Source organism: Astyanax mexicanus, chromosome 13 (genome assembly GCF_023375975.1).
Source record: "Astyanax mexicanus isolate ESR-SI-001 chromosome 13, AstMex3_surface, whole genome shotgun sequence".
NCBI classification, from domain to species: domain Eukaryota; kingdom Metazoa; phylum Chordata; class Actinopteri; order Characiformes; family Acestrorhamphidae; genus Astyanax; species Astyanax mexicanus.
Window position 1 is genome coordinate 41,276,199 of NC_064420.1, and position 12,973 is coordinate 41,289,171.

The 12,973-nt window shown below is 37.0% G+C and overlaps 1 protein-coding gene across 2 annotated transcripts in view; it reads right to left on the minus strand.

Moving 5' to 3' along the window:
- The window catches only part of pex14 (peroxisomal biogenesis factor 14), a 114,024-nt gene that overhangs the window by 9,573 nt on the left and 91,478 nt on the right, over window positions 1–12,973 (minus strand). For both annotated transcript variants that reach the window (XM_049486517.1, XM_022676940.2), the window contains one exon: window positions 6,257–6,354. In XM_049486517.1, coding sequence (XP_049342474.1) covers window positions 6,257–6,354 — 98 coding nt within the window. The remainder of the gene's footprint in view (window positions 1–6,256; window positions 6,355–12,973) is intronic.

Here is a 12,973-nt window from a genome sequence, read left to right on the forward strand (position 1 = left end):
GGAGAAATGTCTGTAGTTTACAGAATAAAACCACAATGTCCATTTTACTTAAAATAAACCTATAAATACCAAAAGTAGAAAAAGGATTCATATAGGAGCACACTGTAGTCCAGCAGCACTGTCTGTGATTATACTGTATACTGTAATATATGATTAAGTGGAGCTAAAACAATGCATAATGGGTGGAGAAACTAGGAGGTGGTTATAATGTAATGTTTAATTGGTGTATATACACACAAATGGCTGAGAGTGAAGCTGAACATAGTTTTCGTTAAAGAGAGTCTAGTAGTAAGCCAGTGTGATGCCCAATCTGGGTTTACATCAGTGCAACTGACTCATTTTACAATACAGCTTTCACTAGGATTCTGTTCCTTACAAAGAAAATTGGGTTCAATTCCTCACCCTGGTAAGTGCACCATATTATACAACAACAGTCCCTGGAAAAGACTCTAAACTGTAATTTTGCCCAATCCTGCTACATGAAAAATCCACTAAATGCACTAAATACAAGTCAGTCAGCAGCTGCTAGCGAGTAATCCTGCTCCTTCCCTCTTTTGAATCATTTCCTTTCCAGTAAAGGTAATCCTCACAGAGAGAACATCACACCCCTCAGAGAGAGACTAATACACACAAACGCAGAACAGCGGCAGACAGCCGGCGAAAACATTGAATACATTAGTAAATGCCTGCAGACCATTAGCAGTGGATAATATCTTAACAAGGACAGTTTAAAAACGTCTGAATGCAAATTAACTCACAGCTTCTCTCCCCGATAATATTTTCCTCGTGTAATGCATGTATATTTATGGTGGAATCAGCTTGAAACTAAATCCCTCAGGAGTGTTTCCAATGAAAGCACTGGTACAATTCATTTCAGCCTGTTTATGCACTATCCCAGTGGCGAGCTCGTCGGCTACGAACTGCACAAGCTCCTAATCTTCCACGTGCAGCCGCTAATAAGGAAAATATCTCTGGATTTAAAACCAGGGTGCACAGATATGAAAATTCTGGGCTTATGCCGATAATTTCCGTATCTGCTGATGACAATGAAGATAACAAATCCAAGACACGAAGCCCCACGCATACAGCAGATTTAACCCTGAGCAATTAACATGCTTATTAGATCATTTAATGGCCCCAATTTTCTTGTGTTATATTTTTGCTTTGGGGTCTATTCATGAAAGTCCTAATTCATGTTTGCACAACATGAAATGTTTTCAACTTTTCGTATTTTCATGTCATTAAGATTTGTGTAGAACAATCATTTATTTATTGAATAGTAAAGTAAAAAATGAACTGATCTCTAGTTTCAAATTAAAGATAAAATATTTTTTTTTTTACAGAACTAGTGCATTATTTTAGTTTTGAACAATTTTAGAGTGAAAAAAGGAAAGGGGCACCCTACAAAAGTCCAACATTCAAATATGAAGAAAGATGCTTCTACAGCAGGATAAAAAAGCCTTAATACACCTGAAAATCCACAATGGATGACCACATTCATTCTGCATTATGAAGATTTTGTAATCACTGAAGGTTTGTGGATAAATGCAGTCTATGCAAGGCAGTCCAAAAACTTCACAGAACTAGAAGCCTTTTGAAAAGAATAACTGGGGGGAAAAAACCCAAACAAGAACTAAAGACTTTAAGCTGGCTGTAAATGGGGGGTGCTAAGTACTGGTCATGCAGGATGCCTAAACCTTTACTCTGGGACCTTTTTTTTTTTTGGTATTTTATTGTAAACTCTATGCTGTTCGAAAATCAGGTAAATCAACAAACGGTTCTCTTACTTGGCTTGTCCACAATTAGCCAAATTTAGCATAACACTATGTAAATACATTTAAAGCAACACTATGTAGCATTCACTCTGGTGAAGCGGGCACAGCAACACTGGGTTATGCTTTGTAATGTGAGTAATTACGTAAATTAATATAACGGTACTGCCTCAATCTTCTTTAATTTTTCTCGCGTCTGCATTTAGAAATGCATGTAAATGTGTCTCAAAGCATAAATTCCACTTCCCAAACATAGGGGGTGCCCAGATAACCATTTTCACATAATGATGCTTTAATTTATAACTTCAATAACTTCACACACACACAGAGGCCTTTTCTCAATTTACTGCACAGTTATATACATATCCTGTGTGCATATATCACTAATATATCACTAATATTTTAGCCAGTCATGCAATGACCAATGCATCAATAATGACAGAGAACGTACTGTGATCAGTAATGAGATTAACTCATAAACACTAGTACAATTAAAAATATGCTAACACTGTGGATACGCAGTAAGAAATGCTAAAAGGCAAAATATAATATAAATAATAATATATAAAAAAAGGATTTATAAAAGCATTTCCATTTTTTCTCATCAATATATCAGTGGCATTAAATGTAAGGTTTTAAATTTGCAATAATGCTGTTTTCTGGGACAATTTATCATGGCAGGCCCACACACAACAAGCATGTTTTTAAAAAGTAGGGGAAATTATTTTTTTCTCATGATATAAACCCTTTAATTTAAATTCAATTACAACTGCAGTGCCCGTATGCTACAATGACAAAATGCTTTAAAGAGCCTAGAATGTGCCAAGTTTAAAATGATTTGACACTTCATTACCGTATTATGTCATAATACATTAAAAAAAACAACTCCGGGAGTTCAAATAAGCACACACTGTAATTCAGCGTTTGAAACGATATGAAATGTTTACTTAGCAGCTGAAGAAACAAGAGTTGCCATGTGTTTTAGGTTAAACACACATTTCCGCGTTAAAGAGTTCTAATTGCCGAGGCTGGCGCGTTCCACTCGGCGTAAAGCAGCCCAGAAAGGCAGGGCAGAAAACCGCAAAGTGAAAATGATAACTAGGCTCGGTGGCTCAACATGTGTTCTCAATCACACACTCCGGACCTGAAAACAATTTTCACAATTCCCATATGGCTGGAGACAACAGGGCCCACGTCTCGCGCAGGAAAATTTAAGATCAACACTTTGGCTATAAAGCAGAGTTTATGATTTGTTTAATGGATGTTTTGATGTGAAATATACTTTTTATACACTGCTGTCTTCCAACAAGGCACTCACGGTAAATGATGGCCATACTTTTTAATTTAATTTAGATTTTTAACAGGAATCCATTTCTACCTCTGTCTGGCTTTGGCTGGCTGGCACACGTGCCACACACTTCGGAGTGCACTGAACAGAGTGAACTGAATGGAGAGCCGAGAGAGAGATTACAGATTACGAGTGTCTCTACTACCCCTGGCTCAATTAGCCAAGTCAGTTTAGGTCATCCATAGAGAGATAAACCTCATATGATGCTTGGGGTGGGGATGGATGGATGGGGGGGGCACTAGAAGGGGAAGTGAAAATGAGAAGTGGTGAGTCTGCAGTTTTGATGAACTTCAGAGGGGTGAGAGGTTCATATTTTTCTCTGGGATTCGTACGAGGCCAGATGCGTTCACATATGTTTTCCTGCGGGATCCAGATGCTACATTCAAACACCCATGTGCTTAACAAGCTGTGGACATAAAACATCGGCTCAGCCGCAATTCCAAAGCGCTTTTTGGCGCCTGCTGAGGGATGATTTATCAGAGCATCATGAGATACAAAGTGAGTAGAGTTTCATACTGGAGGTATGGAGATGTGTTTTTAACAGGGAGCTCGTTCTGAACGCCAGCTATTTCCCTCAGATGAGCGAGAGACGTTATGGATTGTAAGCATATGTCTTTAAAAGTGAAGAGACAACACGCAGTCGTGATGAGCACTCCACTGAAAGATAATGACACCATGCCGCACTAAATTAGCGTGTGATCGAAAAAAACACACAACAGAGCTGACACCAAGGCAGCTAGAGAAGATGATGTTTGGGTTCCATCATCGTTTATTCTAGCTTCGTTCCAGTGCTGCTACTTCAAGCCTGCAAATCATTCTGTCCATGTTTCGTGTGAAAAATACAGTTAGGCTACGCTTAGCTTTCTTTCATGAATAAAGTAACTAAGGACATTCATCAACCTTGTGGAATGGGGTGTTGTGGATCTGGTCTTTAGGCAAAGTTTAGAACGCATCATCATATTAAGTTAAATGTATTTGTCTTTTTACTTACACCAGTCTACTATAACATTAGCAGCACTGAGAGAATAAGTAAAAACATTGATTACTGTGGCATCTAGAAAGCTGTATGCCCTAAGAATCAAGAGTTCCAATCCAGGGTCATGATGCTTTGCCATCAGCAGCCGGAGTCTGAGAGAGCACAATTGGCCATGCTCTCTGTGAATGGGCCAGTAGCACCCTTCTCCACATCAATCCCAGACACGGGCATCAGTTGATGGCTGATGTTTCAGAGCTGGGGATCCAGTGTCTACTTCCAGGCTTTGGCTGTCTAGCATTGCTGCACTGGAGGCAGTTGCTTACTTCATATGTATCAGAAGAGGCTTGCACTGGTCTCCACCCTCCTAGTGTTGGGAGAATTTTAAGTGATAGGGGGAGTCTCAGTAAATGGGTATACTAACTGGCTCAGCTAAGTATGGCAGGAAAAAAAAAACGTCTGTGAAGGCTTCTGTAAAGGTGTGGATATATTAGGCAGCAAGTGAACCATATGTTCCTCAAGTTGATGTGTTGGAAGCAGGAGTAAAAATAGGCAATCATACAAGAACTCATTTGTAATGTCTAGAAAACTCAATGGTATAGAGCATCCCCAAAACATCAGGCTGGTCCTGTAGAGTGTTCCTGCTATGCTGTGGTGAGTACCTACCACACGTTTCAAGAAAGGACAACTGGAGTGTCAGGGTCATGGGGACCCAAGGCTGATGAATTAAGGCAATTCATGGAGATCTCATCTCTCAACTTACAGAAGCTAAAGGATCTGCTTTTAACATGCAATTTAATGCAATTTAAGACAGGACACCATCAGAGGTCTTGTGGAGTCCAATCTTTAAATGTTTCATTTAATGTTTTTTTTTTTTTTTTATATTGAGGTGGTCTTTAGTATGAATGAATGCCCTGTAAGCTCCTGTTTTAGGCTTTGCAGTGAGCAGTCACAAGCCAAGGTGGGCGAGGCCATATTTTTAGGATTAATATAATATATATATATATATATATATATATATATATATATATATACAAATATATATGCAATGCAGTTTAATTCTCAACATTATAAACGTGTTTCATAGGGATAAAACAAGATTATATTAAATTAATACATTATTTATTCCTAATATATTATTATTTACATAATTTTCTTTTATTATAACAATTAACAATTATTGTCAGGTTATTTCCTTTGCTTTGGTGATTATTTTGGGTGGTCATTTTAGACATTTTTCAAATCTCATTTATCTTATTTCTTTTTAAGACCTGTCCACAGAAAATCTTCTAGAAGGCCAAAAGTGGATCCTCTCCATGGCTTTTCTCCAAAGAACCCTTTTTGGCACGGTAATTTTTATTTATTATTAGAGTGCAATTTGCATGGTTCTGCTTTTCAGATGGAATCTAGGAGGGGCTGAAATGAGGTCTCTTGTCAAACTGAAAATAGGTGAGGTGATGACGAGCGGGTCCTGTTCCTGAGGCTGTCCCTGGCAGGCCTGCTTTAGCCTTCTGCTGATGCCTTTACATGCACTTTATTAGGCTTTGTAATATACACTCAGCCTAGTTCACACACACACTTCCGATTCAGCAGCATATGATCCATGTCGACACGGTTTTATCAGAGGAGGACATCCACATCAAAGAGCATGATAAATGCTGGGTGTTGTTTTAAGCTTAAAATGGCCTTGTTTTATAGAGGTTGCCCTTGAGAGAGAGAGAGAGAGAGAGACAGCAAGACAGACTGGCAAAAAAAGGCCAGTGGGGATCTTTATTTACATCACAAGGATCAACACTACAACTCCCTGCTATTTATGATAAATTTGTGAGAAATTACCAGTTTAGGAAAGAATGTAAACTCGTTTTTACCCAGAAGACAGCTGGATTCTCTGTTTTTCTCCTGTGTACCCTTCTGTTAACCCATTTCTCTGCACATACCACAGGCCACACAGCGGTGACAGTATTCAATGATGGGGATTCCTGGCATTTCTCCATTCTGAAGGCTGCTATTTAAAACAAAATTCCTGTTTTTTTTATTTTGTTTGCTTTTTTTTTTTTTTTTTTTTTTTACTGTTTACCAAAAACAAGGTCTGTAATGTGTATTACACCTGGTCCGGGTCACATGGTTATGTACAGCAGTGTGTGGGGGGTATTGTGGGCTTACCTGAGAGTTGGCCAGCTCCTGAGACAGCTCCTGTATTCTCTTCTGCTGCTGAACCAACAAGTCCTGCACTGAGGCTAGAGTAGCCTGCAGCTGGGTCACTGCAGATAAAACACAGACAAAGGCAAAGTTCAATTAGAAATATTACTACTAATAATAAAAATTGCTGTTTGAAACTGAGGTCAATGCACAAAATCAAGTGAAGTTATCTGTCTCCATGGTGGTTCAGTCTCCATGATTTGTTTTAAAACAGAAAATGAACAATGGTAAAGATTCTACTGAGGTTCTACTGAGGTTGTCATTTTGACAGTGTACATAACAGAAAAATTTAATCCATATATATTTTTTAATTTAAAATGGTCAAAACCTAAAAAAAAAGCCAGCTATTTTTTTCATGAATAGCGCCCCCAGTGTAAGACATACATACCTCATTAAAGATAAGACTATCAGATATCTGCTGAATGCTAATTGGCTGATGGCCAGAAATACAGATTTATCCAGGTGTCCTTTTTATATAGATGTTTACAATTAATTATAATTATGTAATTTCGACTTTATTTTTGATAATTATAGACTGTTTAGGGCCTTATGTTTTTCTTTTTATTATTATTATTTTTATTTATTTATTTATTTATTTATTTTTTAGCAAAAGCCTTAAGACTAGTTAGCAAAAGTAGATACTACATGACCCAAAAAATAAGGGAAAAATGTTTTAAATGTAAAATCTTTTGCTTTCAAGCTAAAGCAAATAGCTACAGGGCCCCCTTAAATCTGATCAGATTGATTTCTTGCACCCGAGTACTTGGAGGACCAAGTTTCATATGTCTAGGCGTTATAGTTTGGTCTCTATAGACGTGGAAAACTGACCAATACCAAAACCCCAAAACATTTTAATGATTTAAATGACTAAATTTAGCCCTAGATCCACCTGGCTTCCCAATGCATATGAGCATTTATAAAAATACTGTTTAAAAGTAAACATTTGTCTGATGTGAATACATTTGCTGCTACCGGTAGTATAGGGAGTTTAGAGACAAAACAAATGCTCTATATTGAGGAGCTGTGGCGTAAAATGACAAGCGAAAGAAAATGTTGAAAATGAAGATAAATTATTTTTTTGCAAAGGAGTGACCATATGCTAATAGAGAATAAATGAATAAGAAACCATAATCACGTTTGGCAAAATTTTGTTTTGTTTGTCCAGCTCTAATTTACGAGCCGTGTCAGTAAATGATCATCCCTCAGGAGACTCCAATCTGAATTTAGTCTGAGAAAATCAAAATAATAAACAGATAAAAATATGCTAAAATGTACTCCGCCCTGGAATCCTGTGCTGATGCTGCTCATAGATTTGTGTTTGCCTCCTCTTTCCCCTCAGTCAGTAATAGAAGACGACTACATTTGTTCATGATTAATCACCAGTGTCTGATCTCGTATCAGCCCACCGTCTCTAAACCTCCATTAGCATGGGTTAGTCTCTCTCAAACTCTCCAAACAATCAACAAGACAGAGAAAAAAAATCCCCTCATTTGGGAGCCTGCGGAGGAGGCTAGACAAAGTGTCCTCACTAATCTGAGTAAATATAGCTCATTTTCCATCGACTCTGAAGATTGTGTTATTGCCAGGTTGAGCCGGTCCCGAGGATCAGAGAAAGCCCAGGAAAAGCAGCGCTAACAGGCCAAGAGTTGGTGTTATTAATGGGGGTATCATTTCAAATAACCCAGAGCACAAGTTGCTCTCCCCCTGCTTCCAGTCACACATGCATTCCCAAACAATGCATTAAGTTTCCAAACTGATTATGTTACAGAAAACCAATAAACGCCTCTATAAATCATGCTCTGTAAAGTGTTAAATCAACTCTAATTGGATTAACATCAACAGATATTATTAGCTGCCGACTGTTGGCTCTCCAGTGCACGGTTGCGGGGCTTTCCTTTCACAGAAACAGCTTTTCAGCACATATTACATGTGTTCTTTCTCCGCCGCTCGCCCCAGCGACACGGCTCGGCTGGTGGCGTGTGACAGGAACGGAGATAAAACAAGGGGGAGCCTAGACAACTCTATAAAGAGCCCTTTTAGATGCTTATAAGAGCGCATTAGCTCACATATCACTCCACTGCGGTGGATAGCAATCTCCTGATTGCAGAGAGCCTAACTGTTGGACTGGACCTACTGATCACACAGAGAGAGCATTACTGCTGATGAATTCTTGGACTGTGAGTATTTATTGTATACAGGATAATGGACTTTCTCTGTACATCAATAAAGAGTTTAGTACCTTGCAGCCACCAGACTTCAGTACTTTGTAATAAGATTAAATATGGCCAAAATATATCATATTCATAATATCTGAGATTTTCTATATCTGAGGTGTGTGTGCAAAAAACAAACAAAAAAAATACATTTTAAGAAATTGGTTAAAGTGCACTGACATCAGTTGAGGTAGATTGTTTAATACTGTACCGTATATACTGTAGCGCTGCAACTAATGATTATTTTGGTAGTCGACTAATCTGATATTCGTTGACTAATCGACTAATCACAAAAACAATCATTTCTGCCATGTCCTCAATCTCTAAAAACAATAGAAACAGCTGAACATGAGATTTAAAAGGCATTTAAAAGGCATTTAAATGTCTACATGTTTTTTAAACGTGGAGAGTACTGATACAATAATAATAATAAATATGAATAAATATGTACTCTGTTGTATTTGGGCACTTTTGGAGACACAGACCAAGTGTCTACTTTGTGTAATGCGGTACTGTTACAAATTAACGATTAGTGGACAATAAAATTTGTAATCAACAAATTTAAATAATCGACATTGTCGATTATATCGACTAACCGTTTCAGCCCTAATATACTGACGGTTTTGCTTAAAGGCACTGTATAATTTGCCTAAATCTTATTTTCTTAAGTCTTTATTTTATGATACATTTTATGCCTAAATACAAACAGTTTGTTTAACCCCTGTAGAGAAATATTGCCATTAGAATAAGACTTCCTGGAGCAGATAAACATGAACCTACTGGTACCCTGTCTAATGTCAAACATAAATAAATGATGGTGCTCGATCCAATACTTTTGGGATTAGTTGAGAATGATGTGATCATCCACAATCCTTATTTCACTAATGCTTTTATCGCTAAATGCAATCAAATCCTCACAGCAATGCTCCAAAATCTAATAGAACGCCTTCCCTGGACAGTAAATACAGTTACTTCAACAAGTCAGTATAAACTCTATTTAATACCCTTGTTTTTAGAACAAACAATAAACAATAAGCAGGTGTCCCAACATGTTGGTTTATATAGTTTATCATGCTGCTACAGACTGCTCCAAAAGTACTAAAACTAATAATATGCAGTACTGTACAATTATTCATATATCATTAAAAACATATGTTTAATAGAACAGTACGCAAAGCCACAATAACTAAATATAATATCAATTACAGAAGAGCAATATGAGTTTATGAATTATTTATCAAGAAAGGATCAAGATCAATTGTGTTATTGTGAAATACAATATGCTTTTTGAGCACATCCTGGATATTCTCAGTGCTTAAACAAACAATGACCAACTGGATGCTTTACTATAGAGTGTAATTAGTCTAATTCTAACTCTAACTCATCCCAAAAGTGGACCCAAAAGCCTGGACTCTATGAGGTCTTTTGTCAATAAGAGCTTCTTTATCAGATCTTGCAGACCCACAGTGTTAAGTTCTCTTTTTATAGTGGAATATTTTTTCAGATCTGAGGTGGGAGTGGAACTAAATTTTTAAACTTTAAAAGATGAAAGCTTTATCTGTTGTTTTCTGCTGTTTATCTGATGGATGTCTGAGGTGTTGGTGGCGTACCAGGCATTGCATGGTTTGGCAGAGGTTCCATTTCCTCTGTATCTTTTAATCGTTTTCGGAACAATTCTGAAAGCGTCTTCTGTTCTCACCCTCTAGTAAACCACCCAAAACATTATTAAATGATGTTGAGACCTGAACTCAGTGTCAGGTAGTTCCATATTTACATATGAAAGCTTTTACCATGCGTGCACACAAAGTGGAGACAAAAGCGGCACAGCAATTGGAAGTCATTCCTTTTTTACTGAGAGTTAGCCATAGTGGCTTTCAGCGGCAAAACCATAAACAACACAAAGTGGCTAAATTCAGTGACTCAATCGAGTTACGCTCTACTCAATTTCATGCAAATTAATAATAATTCACCAATCAGAAAGCAGGATTCCATTTACACTTGGAACTGTTCCACTGACTTTGCATTCTGAAGATTTGTCCTGGTTTTGATGAGAAACATGATAAATTAAATTTGTATAAGCTTCTCAAAGATTTTTAGCACTTGGCTTGGCTGCACACTTTTTCCAGGTTACCCAAGTGCTCTGACCTGATCTACCATACTCAATTTTTAAAATTTGCAATGATGTGTTTATCATACAAACTCGTGATAAAAATATAATTTATCTTACAGCCCTAGTTCAGAGTTTTAATTTAGTTTAATCTATTTTACTTAATCATTTTTTGAAATTCTATACAATGTTATGTCAGGGTTGTGAACCTTTATTAAATAAATAAAATAAATCCCTGGTGAAAAAAATATATATTAAACTGTATATAAAACATATAGAGAAATGTCTAAGGATTCCGTAAATATACTGTATAAAAATATAATGTATAAAAAAACAGACTTATGTACTTAATTAAATTATATTAATATTATGCATTCATCAAATGTTTGAAAGTGAACTTTGATGATACTTAAAAAAAATCAATATAGTGTATTTAAAATGATTAACAAATGAGCTCTGAAGTACACTTTTAGTTTAATGTAATTCAATATACTTCTTAAATACATTTCCAAATAAACTTTTGTACATTTTTGTAACACGATAAAAATACAGTATATTAAAATATATTTTTTATACCCAACAAAGTATATTAGAAGTGTGCTACTTACAGAAGACAGGAACAACAAGCATATTTGTACTCTAATGTAAATATATTTAACATCAATTCCTAGTACATTTTTTATATATCCGGTGTATAATAATACAGTTGTAATACTGATTAAATGTATTATAATTTTATTGTAGGCATGTTTAAAATATGGGGTTACATACATGAAGTAGTATGCTTAAATTTTACTTAAGTATATTTAAAATAGTTCCATTTTAGTACAGTTAAGTACTCTTAGCACAAGCAGTGTTCTTTAGCAGACACAACGTCAAGTACATTAATGTTCAGGTTGTACTTTACTTTGATGACAGATGCCAACTGGTCAGACAGAGCCCACAGTCTGAGCTCAGATGCAGAACGTTAGAAATAATGCAGCCGTTCACTCGGGCTCGGCCGAAACAGGCCCTGTCTTTGTAGAAAGTGAGTGGGTGAATCTGAGAAGCTGCAAGTGGTCTCCCAGCTGGTGTGAGGAACCGCACAGTGTGCGCTGTGTAAATTATTCAGTAAATACCTCAATGTATTGTAAACTACATATGTCCAAGCCTCTCTGTTTCTTTAATGGCCAGCTGGTCACCAATATGCTCTCTACAGACAAAGGGGCCAAACAGGCCCACAATTCCATTACAGCTCCTGCGAATGTGAGCATGAGTGTATGCTGAAGTGCATCCAAAACGGGAAATCATAATGGGAGAAAAAGAGGGAGGGAGAGAGAGTAATGCAGTTGCATTCAAGGAGCGCTGGAGGAACACGTGAACTTTAAGAAAGGGTGCGAGCAGTTGGCAGGAGAGGCAGTCAGTTGCTATTACTCATGTTGTGAGGAGAGGGGGAGCTCGTGCTGTAATTGCAGCTCTCTCCCAACTGTTAACTGAAACAGTCATTAACTACAATAGCAGCTCGGCTACTGCAGCCACTGCAAATTAGATCAGCAGCCTGACTGACGGACCAGCCGCCGAAAGGTGGGCTATTCTAAAAAGCAGAAACGGAGGGAGAGAGACAGGTAGATAGACAGAAAGAGTAAAAAAAAAAAAAAAAAAAATGTGAGAGACCGGGAAAAAGACAATGAAGGACTGTAATAAGTAATAAGAGAAAGTCAAAAAGAGGAAAACTAGAACAAGCGAAGTATTTAATTGCTATCGCTCTCTCTTTTTTTCCATTCAGTCTCTTTCCTTTGCATGTGTCTCTCCTTTTATTAATTTGCTGTCTTCACCTTGTTTTCTCTCTATTTATTTTTTCCTAGCTTCCTTAATTCCACCACTCTCGCTCTTTTAAACTGTCTCCATCTTTCTCTCTCCTTGCTTGTTCTTGGTCTCTTTCTCTTTCAACTTTGTTTCACTGTATCTCACACGTCTACCATCATTGCTGCTTTGTTTAGGGTGACGCTGTAGATTTCAGTGATAAGGAAGGCCTTGATGTTGAATTTCCTTCTAAAAGTTTAGTATTTCCTTTCTGTTGCTATTTTTTCTCTTTATCTCTCTCTCTCATTATCACTTCTAATGTAGTATTTTGTTTCTGTTTCTATCTTTTAATCTCAGCTGTATAATTTTATTATATATCAGTGTGATATTTTGATATATTTTTCTCTTGTTCTCTTCTTCTTCTTTCTCTCTCTCAGTTGCAGTATTGTAGTATGTAGTATTTTTTCTCTTTTTCTCATTGCCTATGTCTATCTGTCTCAGCTGTTTGTAGTATTTTATTTCTATTTCTTTCTCTCTCCCTTTCTCGCATGCTTGTACTCTTTTTTTTTCTATTTCATC